The 25,621-nt window shown below is 42.6% G+C and overlaps 1 protein-coding gene across 1 annotated transcript; it reads right to left on the bottom strand.

Annotated features, from left to right (window-relative positions):
• Window positions 1-708: 708 nt before the first annotated feature.
• LOC139562681 (sphingolipid delta(4)-desaturase DES1-like) lies at window positions 709-20,329 on the bottom strand. Its single transcript, XM_071380581.1, has 3 exons — window positions 19,982-20,329; window positions 3,790-4,532; window positions 709-2,812 (listed from the first exon to the last, which is right to left on the bottom strand). The coding sequence occupies exons 1-3, from the start codon at window positions 20,061-20,063 to the stop codon at window positions 2,666-2,668; spliced, it is 972 nt and encodes a 323-aa protein (XP_071236682.1). The 5' UTR covers window positions 20,064-20,329; the 3' UTR covers window positions 709-2,665.
• Window positions 20,330-25,621: the final 5,292 nt, after the last annotated feature.

The raw sequence follows: 25,621 nt of genomic DNA on the forward strand, positions 1-25,621 counted from the left end.
CCACACCGATCTCGACAAACCATTTCTGTATGGACCTTGCTTTGTGCACGTGGGCATTGTAATGCGGGAACAGGAAAGGGCCATCCCCAAACTGTTGCCACAAAATTGGAAGCAGTATAATTTCAGGCCATGGAAAAACTGGGACGTTATCAGCTTACAGAAATTGTGAACAGATCCTTGCGACATGGGGCCATGCTGAACCATATTAGGTGATGGCGGCAGATGACTGATATGACAATGGGCCTCAGGATCTCGTCAAGGTATCTCTGCATTCAAATTTCCATTGATAAAAAGCATGTGTGTTCGTTGTCCGTAGCTTATGCCTGCCCATACCATGGGGCACTGTTCACAACAGCAAACCACTTGTCCACACAATGCCATACATGCGGTCCGCCATCTGCCCTGTACAGTTGAAACTGGGATTCATCCGTGTCTCAGTTATGACGCCGAACTGCAGTCAGGCCAAGACCCTGGTGAGGACTTTTTGTCTTCTAATGCCTTAAAGTAATCAGATTGTTAGTTTGGGTAATCTGTTACATTAATGATTACACATGACAGGTAACTAACGGATTACATAAAAGTAACCTACCCAACCCCAGCCTTAATGCAATTACCAGTACAGCTCTAGCCTATACCCAATAGATCTGACCTGCTATTCCATTTTATGACAGGACCTTATGGTTAACCATCAAAAAGGATGAGACAAAACAAGGTCAATTCATTTAATAAAACCATATTGGATGCAGTTATGCAAAAAAATCAGGTGTTACACAATGAGTATGGAATCATGACTCTTGCTGCAGAATATTCCAAATTAAAATGTTTGAGTTGAGAATATAAACACTACTCTTTCTAGAATTCTTTCACCCTTAGCATGAGTTCAGCTTATGTTTAATACTGACGTAGATGTAACCAACAACCCCTCTACCTTGTTTCAGAGGCCCCCTGAATCGCAAATCAACCCTATGTACATTGTAATAGATTGGCCATATCGAATAGACCTACACTTACCCAATCTCCCTCCACGCCTATCAGAGGGCAAGATGGAACTATTACCATTCCAGGTCTACATGGAGAGTATAAGGGTCAATTTGTGATTCAGCACCAATGTCAGCAAGTTTCCAATCCACTTTGGACAATATCTATCCACATCATGGTTTGGCTATGTGATACACCAATTGGCTTTCAAACTCAATGACTAAGGGTGTGGCCCGGTTCTTGAGGTCAATCATCATCTTAAAATAAGCTATTTTGTCTTTCTCTCAAATGAGGCTACTTACGTCATTGCAAATGTTAAGGACACAATTGGAAATAATCAAGACTTTCAGAATCTAGTGGAATTGTAACAACATTAATCATACAGTACATGGAACAAAGGAGAGTCTTAAGAGTTACTCTTATCTATATTTGGTTTCAATTAATTTGGCCTTTGGGTTTCCATAAGAGACTGTCAGAATAGTGATTGTTGAAAGACTCATTGTCTAAAAACAAAATTTGCTATAACATTCAGTAGATTTTAGATGTGAGTTTTTATAAAAGGAGAACCCTCACACTAAGTCCTGACAAGTTGGTGTTTGGAGCATACATAAGCTATAGGCTAGTCCTTTTGTATTTCCACCATCTGGCAAGATATGAACGCAGCATCTGCATTACAGTAATTTACACATTTTAAGGCCACATTGTCTTTCAATAAAAGTGCAAACATAAATTAAACAAAACGAGTGACAATGTTTGAGCTAATGCCATTCTTTCTCCCCATGGTGTCAAACTAGATGTAAAATTGGAGAAATAACTGATTCATACAATCAGCTATTGAACAGAGGTGTTGGCAAGCACAATACAAAATGGCACTCGGATCTAAAAGAGCTAAAATAAGCTCAACATTAGCCAATATGTTCATTCTACACACACTGTCATATGGTAAGTGTAGTAGTCTACAAGGACAGAACTCAATATTTTACGAGTGAATTTGCAACTCGCCTCAGTAGACACGTAAGAGAAGTGATAAGCTAGGCTTCTCACCCCCTCAAAGCAGCAAAAAACTGTGTTTAGGTGGCCTGATCTCCTAACTGGTGCAAGAGTATCCTCCGCCCTTTCCAATAAAACCTTTTCACAATAAGATATGGTTGTATATTGCTACACAACCGCTTTCAAAGAGATGAAATAAAACTGATCATAAAATAAACTATAAAAACAGGATCTCAAACATTCAACACATTCAGCAACTGATGCTGAACTCCTAAGTAATCCAGAGTTAAATTCTTCATATATATTCATAATAAACATTTGTGACTAGAAAAATATTCAGACTTGCCATCATCCCTAATACAGTTTTCTAAAATGACTAACAACTGCAATTAATGGGCTTTTCAGAAAAAACAAATAGGAGAAATGACAATCTTGTGTAATAAGGACTAATTGGAATGCAAGCAGTAATGGTTGTAATTCTGCCAGAGAAGAATATATAACCATGTTCCATCACCCATTTCAGTTGTTTCTGAGGGGGAAACAACATGTCACACATACTGTCCACAGACATTCTCTACACATTCTGTTCAAATGTCTATTAATATGCAAAAGCTGTTAAGTCTTGGTGGTTAATTGGGGCTGATGTCAATTTACTTCAGTTTTTTTTGTTAGAGTACGGGAGAGGGAGGGGAAGGATTTACTCCAGCTTGACATCTCCCTTTAGCCTCCTCTTCACACGAGAGTAGGGGCTGAGCTGGTCGTCCATAATGAAGTCATACAGGACCTTCACCCATGATGTGTACTGGGGCAGGTCATCGTAGTACTCCGATGCGATTTTCTTCACCTAGGTGAAGGGAGAAAACAAACAGTTTGCTACAAGTGTCTTCAGCATAAAGCTGCAATATGTAACTTTTTGGGTCGACTAGACCAAATCCACATAAATTGAGTTCTGGAGCTGTCATTCTCAATGAAAGCAAGTCTAAATTAGGTAAATTTGTTCTGTCTGTGCTATTTCTATGCTGCCCATTCTTAATTTTCGTTTTTGCATCTTAAACTTTCGGTTTCGTACAGCAGCTTTAAACAGCTGAAAATACAATATTTTTTGTTATATAAAATATATTTCAATGTTTTAGATGGTACAGTGATTCTCTACACAATGACTGCTTGTTTTGTCACAAACTGAAATTAGGCAAACTATTAGAATACGAGGAAATGGTGGAGCGATTTATGCATATTGCATCGTCAAAGTGTTTCTCTAAGTTCCAATCAAAGCAGAATTGCAGCGTCCTGAATCAGAAGAATACTCAATGCAACAGTTTTCCCCACAAACCAACATATAGGCTAGACGTTCTTTGTACAATGGGAATCTTTTAAATGATTTACATCTCCAAACATAGAATGTGCAATGAAATAGAGCTAGAGGTTAAAGTCTCCCTGGGTCTGGTGAAGTCAAATGCTTTTCTGCTGAGCCTAGACGTTGGAACAGTCTGTCTAAACATATTTGGAGGAATATGGTTGTTTTACGGATGTTCTTATTTTTTACTACCCTTTTTTTTTTATTACTTAACCTGTTTCATCATGACAAGCACTTCTGGCTGCAAAAGTAAGCTGTATACAAATAAAAGTTAATTACTAAGCACTTCATTACAGTAAAGGAGCTATGGAACTGTCACTTAGACAATTACAACTACTGCCCCTGCCCCCAAATACCAATTGCCTATTGTTTATTTAACAGTTAGAATTGGGGGGCAGTTAGAATTGGTTCGATAACATGTCTTTCCTCTCCATAGAGCCCCAATGTTTTCAACACCTATACCGTACCAGAGGTAGCCTACGTCCTGGGATGCTGGGGAAGTCGTGGTGCTCGTTGTGGTAGCCCACGTTGAAGGTGAGCAGGTTGAGGGAGCCATAGTATGAGTACGTCTCATGGCCCTTGAGGAACATGTAGTGCTCAGCAATGAAGTGTCCAGAGATGGGGTGCAAGCCCATTCCCAGCAAGGAACCTGCCATCATGTAGACCACAGGCTTGGCTCCACACAGCCAGTAGAGGGCCACATTGAAGGACAGCTGCACAGCCACGTTGGCCACCTCCAGCCTGGTGATGGGCTTGGGGTTGATGCAGAGAGGGCGGATGGCGTAGAACAGAGGCTGAAGTATGATCCAGACAAACTTACGGAAGCGTGTGCAGAAGAACCAGCCCTCAAATTCAGTGGGGATGTCCACGTCCACGCCATCTCCTCCCAGGTAGCGATGGTGGTCCAGGTGGTAGCGCTTAAAGGAGGCAGAATACGGCAGCCCGATGGGCAGGTTGGCAAACATGGCAAACCAGCGGTTCCACATGGCCCTGCTGTTGCCAAACGCTGTGTTGTGGGAGATCTCATGGATGGCCAGGGTCATGGAGTGGTTGATACAGCTGCCAAAGGCATAAGTCCAGAACAAGACCCATTTCCAGTCTAGGTCTTTGACCAGATAGAATGCTAAAAACTGGATGAGTACCATCATGCAAACAATCCACTTCAGCCTGGGATCAGGCCCCATTAGGGTCTTTATTTCTGGGTACTTTGCTGTTAGAGAAGAGAAAGAATACCATTTTGGTTAATTTATTTTTTAAAACTTAGCCTACCTATTTGACAAAGCACTAATCAAAAACAAACTGACACACAACTCCTTACGTCATGTCATTCTAATTCATAGTCTTTATATTATGAATGTAACAATTTAAAGTTATCAGCCATTTCCTACCATTTGTAACCGTTTGCAAGCCCTCAAGCCCTAGAGTTTTGCATCGTTGCTACTTCTGTCAAATGGCCCCTTAAAAGCTCAGTCAGGACAGGCCCAGAGGTACCAAAAAGTCAACCACAAACACCATTGATAAAAACGTGCCTGCAGTAATAGTCTGGCAATTGCCATTCAAAACAGCACTAAATTATACTGGTATCTTATTTGACTGGCAGCCACAGCAGGACGAGAGACCACAATGATTCATGTACTTTTAAAGAATAAGGGCAATGCAAATAAGCTTACCAAATCCACATTTGCAAATAAAGCAGTCTGCAAGTCACAATTTACATTTTGTGACAATGTCATGTCACCTTGAGAACTTATCTTAAATCTCACCTGACTAAAAAGTAACCTAATGTGCACAAAGGGTGGTTTCAGGTTACGCCTAGGTCCACTAGGGTCCAGCCAATGAGTGACAAAAATCAAAGGAGATGGTTTGGCCTACAGCATGATCAAAGTTATCACACAGTATCAAAATAATTAAATGCCTCTCTGCTAGTATCAAAGTCTTGTAAGTCACTGTAGGCCTAGCGTAATTATTGGCAACTACATTAAGCGGGCTAATTGACCTTCAAATGACATAGGCCAGGGGGGGGGGGAGCTTTACTTGGCTCATCGCGCTCTGGCGACTCCTTGTGGCGGGCCGGGTGCCTGCAGGCTGACCTCGGTCGTCAGTTGAATGGTGTTTCCGCCGACACATTGGTGCGGCTGGCTTCCAGGTTAAGCGAGCGGGTGTTGGCGGGTCATGTTTCGGAGGATGCATGACTCGCCCTTCACCTCCCGAGCCCATTGGGGGAGGTGCAGCAATGAGACAAGATCGAAATTGGGGAGAAATAATAAATAAATAAAAATTTGGACACACAAACATGGGGGTGTACAAAGGAATAGGAAAACCTTTATCAGGTAGGTGGAACAGTCAATTGTAACAATGCACATGGTGATATAGCCTGATCCACTCACAATTGCTGGGTCCCATACAACATTACCAGTGTGTAGTGGTATACTTTAAATGTTTGTTAAAGTGTTAGTAGCACCTGCAGTGGGCAGAAGTTGATTATTTTGTGTGTGTAGGCTTATATTAAATCACAGGGATTTATTAAACAAGGCTATAAGCTAGAAAGTGAAAACCAGGCCATGTTGACCTTGAGTTTACTGTGTTACTTGTAATGGATGTGTGGACAGACAGGACTCATGTGGACAGACTGTTTAGCCTGCTACTCACTGACTGCTTCTTGACTAATGACCATTCACCTTTCTAAACATGGGAGTGGGTGGTTTATCAAGGCACTGTTATAACCAAATCATACTCAACAATTGAAGTTGTTGGCTTTCTATCCTATCACAGCGTAACACACTTTGGTTACTTTCATCAGTGCTACTGAAATATAAGGATGATAAAGGCTGACAGAGGAAAAAAATTAATCAGGTGGAAGGTGGCTAGCTGACAATAGTCCAGCACTCCCATCCAATTGCACAACTTATCACTTTGTGGAGTGATCAAATCAATAGTTCGATTTTGGAGTGATGTCTGGAGTAATTATTATAAAGTCGGGTTAATTAATTTTACAGACAAAAAGCCCACCTTTTATAGCGTATTTTGTTTTGTCGACATTTGGGAAGTTTACCGACAAATGAGCTGTTTCCATCAGGCCTGTCGTGACATTTCTCTATCCAACATGTACATCCCTCGCATTAAACGTTTGGATGGAAACCTGGTTAGTGACAAAGGAATCTTATCCTGTCTGAATAATTTGTAAGCTATGGTAGTAGTCGTGGACAAAAGTTTTGAGAATGACACAAATATAAATTTACACAAAGTTTGCTGCTTCAGTGTCTTTAGATATTTTTGTCAGATGTTACTATGGAATACTGAAGTATAATTACAAGCATTTCATAAGTGTCAAAGGCTTTTATTGACAATTACATGAAGTTGATGCAAAGAGTCAATATTTGCAGTGTTGACCCTTCTTTTTCAAGACCTCTGCAATCCGCCCTGGCATGCTGTCAATTAACTTCTGGGCCACATCCTGACTGGTGGCAGCCCATTCTTGCATAATCAATTTGTCAGAATTTGGAGATTTTTGTTTGTCCACCCGCCTCTTGAGGATTGACCACAAGTTCTCAATGGGATTAAGGTCTGGGGAGTTTCCTGGCCATGGACCCAAAATATTGATGTTTTGTTCCCCGAGCCATTTAGTTATCACTTTTGCCTTATGGCAAGATGCTCCATCATGCTGGAAAAGGCATTGTTCGTCACCAAACTGTTCCTGGACGGTGGGGAGAAGTTGCTCTCGGAGGATGTGTTGGTACCATTCTTTATTCATGGCTGTGTTCTTAGGCAAAATTGTGAGTGAGCCCACTCCCTTGGCTGAGAAGCAACCCCACACATGAATGGTCTCAGGATGCTTTACTGTTGGCATGACACAGGACTGATGGTAGCGTTCACCTTGTCTTCTCCGGACAAACCAAACAATCGGAAAGGGGATTCATCAGAGAAAATGACTTTACCCCAGTCCTCAGCAGTCCAATCCCTGTACCTTTTGCAGAATATCAGTCTGTCACTGATGTTTTTCCTGGAGAGAAGTGGCTTCTTTGCTGCCCTTCTTGACACCAAGCCATCCTCCAAAAGTCTTCGCCTCACTGTGCGTGCAAATGCACTCACACCTGCCTGCTGCCATTCCTGGGCAAGCTCTGTACTGGTGGTGCCCCGATCCCGCAGCTGAATCAACTTTAGGAGACGGTCCTGGCGCTTGCTGGACTTTCTTGGGCACCCTGAAGCCTTCTTCACAACAATTGAACCGCTCTCCTTGAAGTTTTTGATGATCCGATAAATGGTTGATTTAGGTGCAATCTTACTGGCAGCAATATCCTTGCCTGTGAAGCCCTTTTGGTGCAAAGCAATAATGACAGCACGTGTTTCCTTCCAGGTAACCATGGTTGACAGAGGAAGAACAATGATTACAAGCACCACCCTCCTTTTGAAGCTTCCATTCTGTTATTCGAACTCAATCAGCATGACGGAGTGATCTCCAGCCTTGTCCTCGTCAACACTCACACCTGTGTTAACGAGAGAATCACTGACATGTCAGCTGCTCCTTTTGTGGCAGGGCTGAAATGCAGTGTAAATGTTTTTGGGGGAGTCAGTTCATTTGCATGACAAAGAGGGACTTTACAATTAATTGCAATTAATCTGATCACTCTTCATAACATTCTGGAGTATATGCAAATTGCCATCATCCAAACTAAGGCAGCAGACTGTGAAAATTAATATTTGTGTCATTCTCAAAACTTTTGGCCACGACTGTACAGCAGCACCAGGAGGCACAGAGGGACACTGCTAGTTACTACTGTTGAGACGGGGTGGAGTCTGGTGATGTATTTAGTATTGCAGTCTGGTGATGTATTTTAGGGTTTATCAGTGTTGTTGTCCCCTATATTAACTACTGCAATCCTTATGGCCTCGCCTTCTCAGTAGGTAATACAACAATACAAACCTAAGTACTCTTGAAATATGAATAAAAGCACAGTATGATTTCCTAGAAGTGAAAATGAAACTGTTTCCCAGCACTGGCAGAAATAGCCCTAAGGTAAATATTTTGTAAAGGTGGCTCTGTTTTGTCTTGGAGACTCCTCAGATTTCTCACACATTCTTTCTCCCCGGAGGAATTGTGAATTCCCAGATCTGGTCAGGTGAACAGGTAAAGCCGACTTTATAATAATTACTCCAGAAGTGAAAACGAAACTCGGTTTCCCGGGAACTGTCAGAAATAGCCTTATGGTAAATATTTTGTAAAGGTGGCTCTGTTTTGTCTTGGAGACTACTCAGATTTCTCGCAGATTCTCTCTCCCCAGAGGAATTGTGAATTCCCAAGAAGTGGTCAGGTGAACAGGTTAGCGAGAAATAATGGTGTAAATGCTTATGCGCAAATATTTATATAATAACCATCATATTGAAGTAAACTTCAGAGTCACGTGATGATATGGTGTGTGGTCCTTCCACTATGACTTGGGAAAGCATGCAGTTTATCAGGCTACTGCTGAAATAAGTTATGATGAACTTCACAGGGTGGGGAAAGTGTTCCGTATTTTATCTAACGGGTGGCATCCATAAATCTAAATTACATTGAAGGTTGTGCAATGTTGTCATAATTACGTAAAATTCTGGCGAATTAGTTCGCAACGAGCCAGGGTGCCCAAACTGTTGCATATACCCTGACTCTGCGTGCAATGAACGCAAGTGAAGTGACACAATTTCCCTAGTTAAAATAAATTCATATTAGCAGGCAATATTAACTAAATATGCAGGTTTAAAAATATATACTTGTGGTGCTTTTTTCGCGAACGAGCTTGTTAAAAATCACCCGTTTGGCGAAGTAGCCTGTGATTCAATGATAAATTAACAGGCACCGCATCGATTATATGCAACGCAGGACAAGCTAGATAAAATAGTAATATCATCAACCATGTGTAGTTAACTAGTGATTATGTTAAGATTTGTTTTTTATAAGATACGTTTAATGCTAGCTAGCACCTTACCGTGGCTCCTTGCTGCACTCGCATAACAGGTAGTCAGCCTGCCACGCAGTCTCCTTGTGGAGTGCAATGTAATCGGCCATGATTGGTGTCCAAAAATGGCGATTACCGATTGTTATGAAAACTTGAAATATGCCCTAATTAAATCGCCCATTCCGATTAATTGGTCGACCTCTAATTATGACTCATACTGTGGTACTCAATGTCCAGAGCATGCAGGATCCTCTACCGGCGACCAATAAACTGAAAACTTGAAAGAGTCATGATTCTGGAGCTGTCATTTTGTGACTGATGCTTGTAAACGTGTTGATTACTAGGCATACAAATAAAATTATTTCTTGATACATTTGAAACGAGGTCTAGGTGTGGCCGCAACCGGACTAGCTCGTGCACAACTCTTGGCGGAATGCATTGCTCGACTGCCGTGAGGGTGATAAGCACAATATCGTTTGTGATCTGTATCCCCCCCAAACGATGTGTGTATGTTTTGGTTCTACAATGCTGTGTCCATTATAACATTCAATTTATAGCATTCGTTCTTACAATGAATGATCAGTTCTAAACATATTGTTCTCCTCTATGCTGCCTGCAGCGTGATCTACTTTCCTTTGTGCATATATAACAGACAGTTGTTGGTCGGAGCATGTCTCACTGGCGCCGCCGAGCCGAGAAGGGTGCAATTGTGACCCGCAATTTGGGCGTTCCTGCATGTGGGCATTCCTGCATCTGCAGGAACCCCTCCTTATACTTCCAGGCAGGTGAGCTCCAGTACAATAGGTGGCATTAATTCACAATAACGGTGGATGCCAGCCGCCCATAAGCCCCACAGAAGAAGCGGTGACAGGTAGCTAGCTAGCTGTACACCGGTAAATAGTGCCTTTTGCCCCCGCCTGTCGGGCTCATTTTTCCTGCAAGTCTGTTAACGACGGCAGGTGTTCGGCAGGCAGGAGCGAAGGACACTGTGTGTTAGCTTAGCTGGCTAGTCCTAAGTAGAACTCCGGTACACAGCAGGCGGGAGGCAGGGGCGAGACCGAATGCTAGCACACAGTGACACGAACTATCAAACTAGCTACAGTGGTTCCTCCTCTAAAAGTTGCGTCATACTGTGGCACACCTTGCGTGCTGCCGCAGCATTCTGTGGCACGTCATTTAATTCTCAGCCATTTTTTCCTGTTATTGCAAGTTTGACCACCAGATGGTATCTTTGAGAAGCATTTGATAGTCTTCCATATTGCAGACACGCGGGAGACCGGGGTTCAATCCCCCAACGGGGAGGAAGGAGTAGGCTGTCCTTGTAAATAAGAATGAGTTCGTAACTGATTCCATGCGTGTTATTTCATAGTTGTGATGTCTTCACTATTATTCTACAATGTAGAAAATAGTAAAAATATAGAAAAATCCTGGAATGAGTAGGTGTCCAAACTTTTGACTGGTACTTGCTTAATTAATATTATGGTGTTTTTAATCCATGAAAAACACAAAACCCTCGGTTAAATTCAGACCGTTTCACTCCCGGAGCGCACATTGGACGTTCGGGCCGAGGCAGTCAAGCACCCAATCTAACGTTGGCTAGCTTGCTAGCTACTTCCAGACACAAATGAGACCACTCTGACCATTCTACTCGCCCTAGCAGAGCTGATTAGGCAGTTTGTGTTATCCAGAGCGTTGGTGACTAACTGTGCTGCTGGAAACAATTTAATTATGCTTTTTTGACGACGTTTACTGACACCGGGCATATTCAGCGCTCGTAAATTAATTACGGAAGATTATTAAAAGAGGTGCTTTACATTGAAAAACAGATATAGATGTAGTAGTCTCAGAGTTAATGATCCAAGGTCAGTTTTGCATTTCACCTCCTGATGACTGACCATTTTAGAATAAAAGAAAAGGCTTAAATCATGCTCTCTATCCATCTGCCTCTCGTCTGCAGGTATGTTTTGATGTGAGAGAGGAAGCCAGTCCCATCAGCCACCTCACCCGCTCTTAAGATAACCGTCGGTCCAACTGGGGGCACAAGGCTGGTTAGGAGACACCGAGAGACACTAATTGTGATGAACTGAGAGAATATGAGGGTAGCACTGTAATTCATTAATCATATGCTGCCTGCCTCTGTTCGTACCTCTTTCCGTCTTCTACACCTCTCTCCCCACCTGATCTTTCTTCTACATTTTATAATGCACACCATATGTGCATTGAAGTACAGATTGAACGTCTATTTATAACACCTGGATAATTAACTTCTTTCAATAAAGCGTTTCACATTCACCACTGGTTGAAATTAAGTATCTCATTGAAATACTATCCTGTGTCCTCAGATTAATGCAGATGAAGGGAGTTAGATATGCATAGTTTTTTGAAGTGTACATGCAGACAGCATCATTCAAAGAATGGAGTTTGATACACCTGCTATTGGATATGACTGAAAAAGAAAATGTCTCAAGAGATTCCTACCTGAACCACACCTTTATTTGCCAAGGAAGAGTACATGATCAGTGAATATATTCAATGTACAGGCTACAATGTGGGGATCTCATTAACGCCATTCAGACTTGAAGTTAATACAACAACTATGATAGCTGAGGATCATAGATTGGTATGAATATTAGTTCAGAACCTAACGTTTTACACAGATCGGCTACATACTGTAGCTAGCTACACAGCCATACAGTTATTTTTATCCTCCACTACACAATAAGCAAGTAAATAGTTAGCTAGCTATGTTACTTCAGCTGCATTGCAAGGTAAGCTTACACAATTGTACATTCAATTTGCAGTAAATGCTTTAGCTAGCTAGATTCTCTACATCCACTGTTTCCCAAGACGACAGCCTGGTTTGCTGGTTCTCAGGAGTCCCTAAAACATTAAACACGAATTACAATGTCGTACTGTACCACAAGGGGGAGTTATGCATTTGGGTCCCAAGGTTTTTATATGACCAATCATAGCGAGTGGTTCCAATGACGAATTTGACGCGAGCCACCTGTCCCTGGTGGCTTTATTCAACAAAGATGGCTGACAAAACATTCTCTTTCGCCCTGCCTGTCAGGCACCGTTTGTCATAACACCAGCTAGCTGGCTAATATTAGCTAGTCAGTTAATTGTGATTTAGCAAGTTTTCGCAAATTAACTTTAACAAAAAAATATGCACAATCGTTTGTCTCTACATTAACGAACATATTCCTCTCAATTGTACATTTTTAGCTTGACTCGTTATGACATTATAATTACTTACATTTGCTTCCCCAGTAATGTTTTGTCAGCCATCTTTGTTGAATAAAGCCACCAGGGACAGGTGGCTCGCGTCAAATTCGTCATTGGAACCACTCGCTATGATTGGTCATATAAAAACCTTGGGACCCAAATGCATAACTCCCCCTTGTGGTGGTCTGGAGCAATGAAGCCGTGACGCTGGGTACCTCTAAGCCTCACGGTGTATGCTCGCAACTTTAAAAAGGAGGAACCACTGTAGTACAAAGTGTCAACAGACCGAACAATGTGCCAGATATTTCACTGGATGAATACATTTGTAGTATCCGGTTGGCGTTTCCACTCACTACCAAATATGGAAATGAGATGTGGCCAGCAGTGGGAGAAGGCTGGTGCGAAATGGATGTTGGTCGACATTCTGCAAATTTTCTCATCGATTAAACATTTGATCTCCATACACCTTTGTTTCCAAAACTAGAATCTGTAAAAAACAGTGGAGTGCATTTTGTAGACTTTACCCTTTGCCAAAGTTATTAAAATTTTTTAGGTGTGCAAGGGCAAATTGTACATTCACACTTCAGAGTAGGCGTGCTCTAACAGAAATATGCAAATAAATGCTAGAACGTGCCAATCAGATCTCACTAGCTTGAGCTTGGCTCTGCAAACCTCTTGCTTGCTCTACACACTATGATTCATTTGCTCCCATTGAAAATGACAGGCTCAGGGCCTCCCGGGTGGCGCAGTGGTCTAGAGCACTGCATCGCAGTGCTATGCTGCGCCACCAGAGTCTGGGTTCGCGCCCAGGCTCTGTCGCAGCCGGCCGCGACCGGGAGGTCCGTGGGGCGACGCACAATTGGCTTAGCGTCGTCCGGGTTAGGGAGGGTTTGGCCGGTAGGGATATCCTTGTCTCATCGCGCTCCAGCGACTCCTGTGGCGGGCCGGGCGCAGTGCGCGCTAACCGAGGGGGCGGGTGCACGGTGTTTCCTCCGACACATTGGTGCGGCTGGCTTCCGGGTTGGAGGCGCGCTGTGTTAAGAAGCAGTGCGGCTAGGTTGGGTTGTGCTTCGGAGGACGCATGACTTTCGACCTTCGTCTCTCCCGAGCCCGTACGGGAGTTGTAGCGATGAGACAAGATAGTAATTACTAGCGATTGGATACCACAAAAATTGGGGAGAAAAGGGGATAAAATTTAATAAAAAAAAAAGAAGAAAAAAAAAAAAAGAAAATGACAGGCTCTGGTCTACCTTGGGTTCTTTATAAAAAATCTTTGGTGTCGCCCTAGGTCCTGTCTGCTGTGCTAGCTTGAAACGGGGAGGACCGGTAGACAGTTTCCTCCGCCCCCGCCGGTTGGGCACGTTTTTTTCCGGTACACTGGAGGCGGGAGCGACACCGTGTGCTATCTAGCAAGCTAGCACAGTGTCGCAGCCTCCTGCCTGGTGTGCTAGCGGGAGGCAGGTGCGACCGGTATATAATTCTCTTTCGCCCTGCCTGTCAGGCACCGTTTTCCCCGCAGTTCTGGACAGGTGTTCGGCAGGTGAGAGCGAAGGACACGGAATATCGGTGTTGCTCCTGCTAGCAAGCAAGGACGACTCCGGTAGGTGGGTGCGAAAACTCAGATAATACTTTTATTTCCCCTTTGTCCCACATTCAAAAAAATAAGTCACAACCATGAAGATGTCGAACTCTGCAGAATGCCTGGGAATTTTCCAGCACATGTGTGACATCTTAGAGTAAAATAAGTGCACTCTATATGTGTGTCTAGGTCATTAGGCACCATTAGACATGCACCTGTCTTGGGAGTGGGGATGTCTGTTTATTTATTTTTAAGAATATACTCAAAAGGAGATAACGATTATAAAAACCTAGAGACAGGGGCAAAAACCAATAGACCGAGTACAATAATCAGAGAAAGAAAAATAACGTGGATATAAATAGGAGGGAATAGGGTGTGGTCAAATCATTCAGGGCTTAACTTCTTCGGGATAGGGGGCAGTATTCTGAAGTTCGGATGACTGAGGTGCCCAAAGTAAACTGCCTGTTATTCAGGCCCAGAAGCTAGGATATGCATATAACACTGAAGTTTCCAAAACTGTTAAAATAATGTCTGTGAGTATAACAGAACTGATATGGCAGGCGAAAACCCAAGGAGAATCCATACAGATTTTTTTTTTGTTGAGGTGACTGCCCATTCAAATGCTTGTTTATGGGAAAATCAAAGGAATACCTCCCAAATTGCAGTTCCTAGGGCTTCCACTAGATGTCAACAGTCTTTAGAAAGAGTTTCAGACTTGTTTTTTGAAAAATAATTTGTAGTTTTTCTAGGTGGCTCTCATTTTGACAGTAGTCTTGTGGTGCGCATGGATGAGGGCGCGCACTTCGTTATTTATCTCCGGTAATGAACATAATAGTCTTAAATTTGATCGTTTATTTACATATTAGGGTACCGGAGGATTGATTAGAAACGCTGTTTGACCTGTTTAGACTAAGTTTATTGGTAACTTTTGGGATTCCTTTGTATGCATTTTGAACGAGGGGAACAGGTGGATTACTGAATCAAGTGCGCCAACTAAACTGACTTTTTTGGGATATAAAGGACTTTATCGAACAAAACGACCATTTGTTATGTAGCTGGAACCCTTGGGATTGCAAACAGCGGAAGATCTTCAAAGGTAAGTGATTTATTTTAATCGCCATTTCTGACTTTTGTGACACCTCTGCTGGTTTGGAAAATGTTTTTAATGCTTTTGTGTGGGGCGCTGTCCTCAGATAATCGCATGGTATGCTTTCGCCGTAAAGCCTTTTTGAAATCTGACAAAGCGGCTGGATTAACAAGAAGTTAAGCTTTTAAATGATGTATGACACTTGTATTTTCATGAATGTTTAATATTACGATTTTTGTATTTTGAATTTCGCGCTCTGCAATTTCACCGGCTGTTGTCGTGGTGGGGCACTATCCACAAGAAGTTAACAGACTGTTAGGAAGATTCAGCCCTGGACCTGTAGGGAGAAATCTAAGAACAAGCGAAAGAGAGTGGTTTTAATAAAGTGAATAGCACAATAAAACGAGCCCCAGAGGGATATATTGGCAATTTTCCAGTACATGTGTGACATCTTAGAGTAAAATAAGTGCACTCTGTGTGTCTAGGTCATTAGGCACCATTAGACATGCACCTGTCTTGGGAGTGGGCATGTCTGTTTATTTTTGTACCATTGCTATGGCATAATGTTTCTAAGCCCTAATGGGAAACCAAGCTAAAATTAGTGCAAGGCAAAAAGATAATGGTGGCTAAATGCCAGAAGGGATGAATCATTATCATAAAGAGGAGTTACTATATGTGTGTGACGTAAGGATGAAACCTGTATAAAAAGTGTTTGCCAAGGCTGGAAAGGGAGTTGCTTCATGAACCAGCTCGACTTCTGTTACTTTGTAATAAAGTCTATTTGAACTCACAAGCTCCAGTATTTGAGAAATATTATTGACTGAATATTTCCACGAAACCAGCAGGTCAAAAGGAATGACTGAAATGAACGAGTCACTCAGAAAAAAACTAAAATCGTAGTTAAAGAACAAATCGTTAGCGAAGCAGTCAAACTTTGGCACGGTGCTTTCCATCTCGTGGTCACTAACTTTTCAGATGTAACAATTATTTTCAAACATTATCCTCATCACCATTTTTCAATCCTAAACTTTCAACTCGTGCTGAATTAGGATATTACACACGTCAGTGTTTCCGCAGGAAAAAATTGTTACGTATGAGTTTCATTAAGGCCTGGTTACTTATGTAATAAGGTATCTGTTTTACATTTTTGCAAAAATTTCTAACCCTGTTTTCGCTTTGTCATTATGGGGTATTGTGTGTAGATGAGGCTGAAAAAAACAATTTAATAAATTTTAGAATAAGGCTGTAACATAACAAAATGTGGAAAAAGTCACTGTACTTGAGGCACTGTTCGTTCAGAAAGGAGAGAAGGGCCATTGCCTGTTGCGCACTGCAACGTCACCCACCTTTGAAACTATTTAACCATAAACATAAATGTCATCATTGTCAATTTATTGGACATGTTCCGACCATAGGAATGTTAAGGGGATTATTTTATAAACACTTCCTCATATGCCATTGAAACCAGTATCTCTCATGTACTCAACTTTCTTTCATTATCCAGCAGCCAAAGACACAATCCTAGTCATATTAACAACCCATGTTTGTTATTGCGTCATTAGATCCTCCCCCTTTCTAAAGGATATTTTCATTTCTGTCATAATATGAAACCACTTGCAAGGACGCCGTCTACCGGTCGCCCATTGCTAGCTAGTACACACTGAGGTAGAGTGTACTTCGCCCCCGCCTGCCACCCACTGTGTACCGCAGAAAACCGTGCTTGACAGGCGGGAAACCAGTGCCCGACCAGTGGGAGCGAAGGACGCTCTACCCCGGTGTGTACTAGCTATAGCTAGCTAACGTTGTTCCCCACCCCCCTCTTCTTGTGAGGTTTATCGGAAAAGCTGACCACGACTCCATTTTGTTGCTCCCTGCCTATAGACAGAGACTAAAACGGGAAGCTCCCGCGCTCAGGTCTGTTCAACGCTGGTCCGACCAATCTGATTCCACGCTTCAAGATTGCTTCGATCACGTGGATTGGGATATGTTCCGCATTGCGTCAAACAACAACATTGATGAATACGGCGATTCGGTGAGCGAGTTTATTAGCAAGTGCATCAGCGATGTCGTACCCGCAGCAACAATTAAAACATTCCCAAACCAGAAACTGTGGATTGATGGCAGCATTCGCGCGAAACTATAAGCGCGAACCACTGCTTTTAACCAGGGCAAGGTGACCGGAAACATGACCTGAATACAAACAATGTAGCTATTTCCTCCGCAAGGCAATCAAACTAGCTAAGCGTCAGTATAGAGACAAAGTAGAGTCGCAATTCAACGGCTCAGACACAAGAGGTATGTGATGTGGCAGGGTCTACAGTCAATCACGGATTACAAAAAGAAAACCAGCCCCGTCGCAGACCAGGATGTCTTGCTCCCAGACAGACTAAACAACTTCTTTGCTCGCTTTGAGGACAATACAGTGCCACTGACACGGCCGCTACCAAAACCTGCGGGCTCTCCTTCACTGTAGCCAACGTGAGTAAAACATTTAAACGTGTTAACCCTTGCAAGGCTGCAGGCCCAGACGGCATCCCCGGCCGCGTCCTCAGAGCAGACATATTCAATCAATCCTTATCCCAGTCTGCTGTTCCCACATGCTTCAAGAGGGCCACCATTGTTCCTGTTCCCAAGAAAGCTAAGGTAACTGAGCTAAACGACTACCACCCCGTAGCACTCACTTCCGTCATCATGAAGTGCTTTGAGAGACTAGTCAAGGACCATATCACCTCCACTCTACCTGACACCCTAGACCCACTCCAATTTGCTTACCGCCCCAATAGGTCCACAGACGACGCAATCGCAACAGCACTGCCCTAACCCATCTGGACAAGAGGAATACCTATGTGAGAATGCTGTTCATCGACTACAGCTCAGCATTTAACACCATAGTACCCTCCAAACTCGTCATCAAGCTCGAGACCCTGGGTCTCGACCCCGACCTGTGCAACCAGGTACTGGACTTCCTGACGGGCGGCCCCCAGGTGGTGAGGGTAGGTAACAACATCTCTACCCCGCTGATCCTCAACACTGGGGCCCCACAAGGGTGCTTTCTGAGCCCTCTCCTGTACTCCCTGTTCACCCACGACTGCGTGGCCATGCACGCCTCCAACTCAATCATCAAGTTTGCAGATTGCACTACAGTGGTAGGCTTGATTACCAACAACGACGAGACGACCTACAGGGAGGAGGTGAGGGCCCTCGGAGTGTGGTGTCAGGAAAATAACCTCACACTCCACGTCAACAAAACAAAGGAGATGATCGTAGACTTCAGGAAACAGCAGAGGGAGCACCCCCCTATCCACATCGACGGGACAGTAGTGGAGAGGGTAGTAAGTTTTATGTTCCTCTGCGTACACATCACAGACAAACTGAATTGGTCCACCCACACAGACAGCATGGTGAAGAAGGCACAGCAGCGCCTCGTCAACCTAAGGAGGCTGAAGAAATTCGGCTTGTCACCAAAAGCACTCACAAACTTTTACAGATGCACAATCGAGAGCATCCTGTCGGGCTGTATCACCGCCTGGTACGGCAACTGCTCCGCCCACAACCGTAAGGCTCTCCAGAGGGTAGTGAGGTCTGCACAACGCATCACCGGGGGCAAACTACCTGCCCTCCAGGACACCTACACCACCCAATGTCCCAGGAAGGCCATAAAGATCATCAAGGACAACAACCACCCGAGCCACTGCCTGTTCACCCCGCTATCATCCAGAAGGCGAGGTCAGTACAGGTGCATCAAAGCAGGAACCGAGAGACTGAAAAACAGCTTCTATCTCAAGGCCATCAGACTGTTAAACAGCCACCACTAACATTGAGTGGCTGCTGCCAACATACCGACTCAACTCTAGCCACTTTAATAATGGAAAAATTGATGTAAAAAATGGATCACTAGCCACTTTAAACAATGCCACTTAATATAATGTTTACATACCCTACATTACTCATTGCATATGTATATACTGTACTCGATACCATCTACTGCATCTTGCCTATGCCGTTCTGTACCATCACTCATTCATACATCTTTATGTACATATTCTTCATCCCTTTACACTTGTGTGTATAAGGTAGTTGTTGTGAAATTGTTAGGTTAGATTACTCGTTGGTTATTACTGCATTGTCGGAACTAGAAGCACAAGCATTTCGCTACACTCGCATTAACATCTGCTAACCATGTGTATGTGACAAATAACATTTGATTTGATTTATCAGTGGTTGGCATCCAATGTTATGCTGCATTACGGCCATCTACTGTACTGGAGCGCCCCCGCCTCCCGCCTATGTACTGGAGTCATACCTTTATAATGGACGATAGAAGTATAAAGAGGGGTTCCTGTAGAATCGTTTTACATAATAATTGGTCTGGCTAGCTAGCTAGCTAGATGACTGATAGTGTAGGTAACAACAGCAATGGTTGCAATTAGATCAGATGCTATCCAACTCCCCTCTCCCTGCCTGCCTCACAAGGTAACTGGGCAGCCACCCATACGAAAAATGTATGCACGCACGACTAAGTCGCTTTGGATAAAAGTGTCTGTTAAATGGCATATATTATTATAGTTATATATTATTTAACTATCTATCATTAGCTTGATAATTATATATTCATCCGTGGCTGCAGTGAGCAACTGCTAGTTACATAGCATATCTGAAAGGGGATTATAGTTAGTTAGTTAGCCAACTTTAGCTAGTTAGCAGCCAGCTTTGATGAAAGACAAGAGGAACACTTATAGCTAACAAGCGAAATAATTCATGACCAGCAATACAAACTGACAAGCTAATGTTAGCTTCTATTGCGGTCTATGAGGAGAAAGGAAAACACTCACCCAAAATGTCTTTCCTCCTGTCTGCGTGTGGCTGATCTGTATAAACCCATTCGTAATCCTCACGAGGGACACGGTTCCCCATCTTTCTTTGGTTTAAGTAACAGGTAATGAATCTCAAAACATTTATATTACTAGCTAAAAGTATCAAATTGACTCCAACTTCTCGGTTACCTAACGGACTCAAGCCACCCTGCCTGGTGTCAACGCAGGATCTGATTGAAATAGAGTTCGCCTATCCCGATCTGCGTCACAAACAAACGTTTAGGATGCTGATTCGCTGATTCTCTCACATAGTGCGCTCAGAGCACACGTTGGAAGCTCTGGTCGATGAGTAGGGTTGATCCGAGCGTTCTGACCTCACAACAACCGTAGCCAATTTGTAAGTCGCTCTGGATAAGAGCGTCTGCTAAATGACTTAAATGTAATGTAAATGTCAAGCAAGCTAACTGGCCAAAGTTGGCTAGTTACTTCCAGATACAAATGAAAGAACACCTCACTCTGACCATTTTACTCGCCCTAGCATAGGTGGTTAGGCTGTTTTCATGTTGTCTAGAGCGTTGGTGACTGTAGTAGATGTGAGTTTGAATTCCATGAAAATAGATATCATTGTGGATGCGGCAGAACGGTTCCTGGGACTGAAATACTTCTCTGCGGAGGAGTTGCATGGAGTATTGTCACAAGCCGTACCACCCTCTGAAGTCATATAGCCTGAGAAGGGAGATATGAAGATTTGAAGGAATACTTTGGGGTTTTGGTTTTGTCAATGTGGTGTTTATTGTTTTATTTTAGGTGGATTAAGTTAGATTGTTATTTTTACCTTTTTTTCAACCCAGTCCAGTTGGTGGCAGTAATGCACATTTTGTGGTTGTAGTCTGCCGTAAAAGCCACAGAAGAAGAGTTTGAATTAAGATGAATGTCCTGAATGGACAACAGCAGTGTCAAAAACTGAAACAAAAAAGGAAAGCCGAGGATACATCTATGAATGATAATGAATTACTTCTTGTTGGGATGCGTTTGTTGAGTAAGGATGCAAATGTGGGAAACCTTTTTGAGGTGCCGAAAATGGTTAAGTATGCGCTGGGAAAAGTGGATTCGGTCAGAGTGGTATTATTTTGATTCATTACATTTTTGAAGAACAGAGGAAGATTGCAGTTGTCCTCAAAATATTCCTGACAACAGAAGTTTCTTGCTTTGAACTTGGGAGTAGAGCACCCTTCAAAGGGGTCATCTCAGGGGTGACGACGGATGTTCAGGTTGAATACCTGAAGAGAATTCCTGGTGTGGTTGGTGCTTGAAAAGGCATCTAACTATGTATGTGAAGCTTGGTTATGTAAGATACGCTTTAAGAGCTTTCTTTCCAAAACCACTGCAGTGTAAGAACTGTAAAGGATTTGGCGATGTTTCAAGTATGCGCACATGGACGGAGTATAATGAAGAACGGTGTGTAGCAATTGCGGTGGGGATCATGATCCTGAGTTCCTGGAGTACTCTGTCAGGGTGAAGGAGATTGAGGGGGCAAAAGTTAGAGCGACCAATCGAATCTCCTATGCGGAGGCAATTAAAATAATTGAGAAAACAAGTGATACTAGTGAAGATATGGTAATGGGTGCACCACAGCCTGTAGTAAATGTTTGCTGCCAGTCAATAGATACCTTGTGTGTTAAAAAGGTGGATTTTGTGGCATCATTGCTGCAGTTAAACTATACGGCTCAAGTATCAAAGACTGGACATTATTGTGGCTGCGGCACAACAGTTTTTGGGACTTAAGGATTTGACATCTGAAGACTTGCAAGGGGCACTGGCGCTGGAAGACGGCCCGCCCAGGCTCCCCTTGTTTGATTTGGTTTATTACATTTTTGGTAGTTTGTTCCGTTCTAGGGGGGGAATCCTGTTTCCATCCCTCACAGTTGGCGGGATGCACATTACATTTTGCAATCGCAATAGAAGAAGAAGAGGCACAACTAAGTTATTTTTCTCTAAGTTGCCGGAATGCAACATGCATCCACTTATATCAGTACACTTGAACTAAAGTTGCTAAGATTCCAGTTTGTGACAAAACAAGCAGTCATTTTGTAGACAATCATTGTACCATCTAAACAGCCGTGAAATATATTTTCCATAACCAAAAATATTGCATATTCAGCTGTTTGAAGTTGGTGTACAAAATCGAAAGTAAAAGATGCAAAAATGAAACTTCAGAACGGGAAGCATAGAAATAGCACACATAGAACAGATCTACCGCTTCGTATACTTGCTTTCAACGGGAATGAAAGATCTATAACTCACATTTATATGTGAATTTGGTCAGGTCGCCCAAAAAGTTACATATTGTCACGTTAACAGCCTAAACATGACATAACTTGCGTTTGATCAAATAAGCCTCAGATAATTCGACATTCTCTCAGATAGGTGGGTTTTGTTGCTAAGCGTTTAGCAACAAAAACTACGGGCTTAGATTACATGTTTTCAACAAACTATACTGAACAAAAATATAAACGCAACATATGTCGATCCCATGTTTCATGAGCTGAAATAAAACATCCCAGACATTATCTTAAAAATTTTGTGCAGAAGTTTGTTAGTGAGAATTTCTCTTTGCTAAGATATTCCATCCACCTGACATGTGTGGCATATCAAGAAGCTGATTAAACAGCATGATCATTACACAAGGTGCACCTTGTGCTGAGGACAATAAAAGGCCACTCTAAAATGTGCAGTTTTGTCACACATCACAATGCTATAGATGTCTCATCCGGCCTCACAACTGCAGACCACGTGTAACCACGCCAGCCCAGGATCTCCATATCCGGCTTCTTCACCTACGGGATCGTCTGAGACCAGCCACCCGGACAGCTGATGAAACTGAGGAGTATTTCTGTCTGTAATAAATCCCTTTTGTGCGACAAAACTCATTCTGATTGGTTGGGCCTGACTCCCCAGTGGGTCCCCAGAACAACAGCAAAGGACCTTGTGAAGATGCTGGAGGAAACAGGAACAAAAGTATCTATATCCAGAGTAAAGCGAGTCCTATATCGACATAACCTGAAAGGCCGTTCAGCAAGGAAGAGGCCACTGCTCCAAAACCGCCATAAAAAAGGTAGACTACAGTTTGCAACTGCACATGGGGACAAAGATTGTACTTTTTGGAGAAATGTCCTCTGGTCTGATGAAACAAAAATAGAACTATTAGGCCATAATGTCCATCATTATGTTTGGAGGAAAAAGGGGGTTGCTTGCAAGCTGAAGAACACCATCCCAACCGTGAAGCACGGGGGTGGCAGCATCATGTTGTGGGGATGCTTTGCTGCAGGAGGGACTGGTGCACTTCACAAAATAGATGGCATCATGAGGCAGGAAAATGATGTGGATATACTGAAGCAACATCTCAAGACATCAGTCAGGAAGTTAAAGCTTGGTCGCAAATGGGTCTTCCAAATGGACAATGACCCCAAGCATACTTCCAAAGTTGTGGCAAAATGGCTTAAGGACAACAAAGTCAATGTATTGGAGTGGCCATCACAAAGCCCTGACCTCAATCCCATAGAAAATTTGTGGGCAGAACTGAAAAAGCATGTGCGAGCAAGGAGGCCTACAAACCTGACTCAGTCACACCAGCTCTGTCAGGAGGAATGGGCCAAAATTCACCCAAGTTATTGTGGGAAGCTTGTGGAAGTCTACCCGAAACGTTTGACCCAAGTTAAACAATTTAAAGGCAATGCTACCAAATACTAATTGAGTGTGTGTAAACTTCTGACCCACTGGGAATGTGATGAAAGAAAGAAAAGCTGAAATAAATCATTCTCTCTACTATTATTCTGACATTTCACATTCTTAAAATAAAGTGGTGATCCTAACTGACCTAAGACAGGGAATTGTTACTAGGATTAAATGTCAGAAATTGTGAAAAACTTGAGTTTAAATGTATTTGGCTAAGGTGTATGTAAACTTCCAACTTCAACTGTACATCTACATCAGATAAAATACCTGATACTAGTTCTCATACTACAGCTACCCTTTATGAAAATGTTATGGATAGGAAGAACCATACCTGAGGAAAATGTCACATACAATACCAGTCAAAAGTTTGGACACACCCACTCATTCAAGGGTTTTTCTTTAATTGTACTATTTTCTACATTGTAGAATAATAGTGAAGACATCAAAACTATGAAATAACACACATGGAATAATGTAGTAAGAAAAATGTGTTAAACAAATCTAAATATATTTTATATTTGAGATTCTTCAAAGTAGCCACCCTTTGCCTTGATGACAGCTTTGCAGAGTCTTGGCATTCTTTCAACCAGCTTCATGAGTTAGTCACCTGGAATGCATTTCAATTAACAGGTGTGCCTTGTCAAAAGTTAGTTTGTGGAATTTCTGTCCTTCTTAATGCATTTTAGCCAATTAGTTGTGTTGTGCCATGGTAGGGGTGATATACAGAAGATAGCCCTATTTGGTAAAATACCAAGTCCATATTATGGCAAGAACAGCTCAAATAAGCAAAGCGAAATGACAGTCCATCGTTACTTTAAGACATGAAGGTCAGTCAATCTGGAAAATTTGAACGTTTCTTCAAGTGCAGTCGCAAAAACCATCAAGCGCTATGATGAAACTGGCTCTCATGAGGACCGCCACAGGAAAGGAAGACCCAGAGTTATCTCTGCTGCAGAGGATAAGTTCATTAGAGTTAACTGCACCTCAGATTGTGGCCCAAATAAATGCTTCAGAGTTCAAGTAACAGACACATCTCAACATTAACTGTTCAGAGGAGAACGTGTGAATCAGGCCTTCATGGTCGAATTGCTGCAAAGAAACCACTACTAAAGGACTCCAATGAAAAGAGACTTGCTTGGGCCAAGAAACACGAGCAATGGACATTAGACTGGTGGAAATCTGTCCTTTGGTCTGATGAGTTTTTGGTTCCAACCGCCGTGTCTTTGTGAGACGCAGAGTAGGAGAACAGATTATCTCTGCATGTGTGGTTCCCACCGTAAAGCATGGAGGAAGTGTGATGGTGCTTTGCTGGTGACACTGATTTATTTCAAATTCAAGGCACACTTAACCAGCATGGCTACCACAGTTTTCTGGTGACACGCCATCCCATCTGGTTTGCACTTAGTGGGACTATCATTTATTTTTCAACAGGACAATGACCCAACACACCTCCAGGCTGTGTAAGGGCTATTTGACCAAGAAGTGATGGAGTGCTGCGTCAGATGACCTGGCCTCCACAAGCACCCGACCTCAACCCAATTGAGATGGTTTGGACCACAGAGTGAAGGAAAAGCAGCCAACAAGTGCTCAGCATATGTGGGAACTCCTTCAAGACTGTGGTAAAAGCATTCCAGATTAAGCTGATTGAGAGAATGCCAAGAGTGTACAACACTATCAAAGGCAAAGGCTGGATACTTGAAGAATCAAAAATATATTTTGATTTGTTTAACACTTTTTTGGTTACTACATGTGTTATGTCATAGTTGAGGTCTCCACTATTCTTCTACAATAAAAGAAAAACCTTTGAATGAGTAATGTCCAAACTTTTGAATGGTACTGTATGTTCCTCATATTGATCATGCTTTGTCACAATGCAGTCAGGAATTAGCACATTTAAATTACAGTAAATAAATAATTTATGCA

This window comes from Salvelinus alpinus, chromosome 32 (genome assembly GCF_045679555.1).
Source record: "Salvelinus alpinus chromosome 32, SLU_Salpinus.1, whole genome shotgun sequence".
Lineage (NCBI taxonomy): Eukaryota > Metazoa > Chordata > Actinopteri > Salmoniformes > Salmonidae > Salvelinus > Salvelinus alpinus.

Excerpts from the sequence above, each read along its gene's own strand:
- LOC139562681 (XM_071380581.1), bottom strand. The coding sequence starts at position 20,063 with ATGGGGAACCGTGTCCCTCGTGAGGATTACGAATGGGTTTATACAGAT. Across the intron at positions 4,533-19,981 it reads CAGGAGGAAAGACATTTTGG|CAAAGTACCCAGAAATAAAG; the intron begins GTGAGTGTTTTC and ends CTTCTCTAACAG. Across the intron at positions 2,813-3,789 it reads CAGGACGTAGGCTACCTCTG|GTGAAGAAAATCGCATCGGA; the intron begins GTACGGTATAGG and ends CCCTTCACCTAG.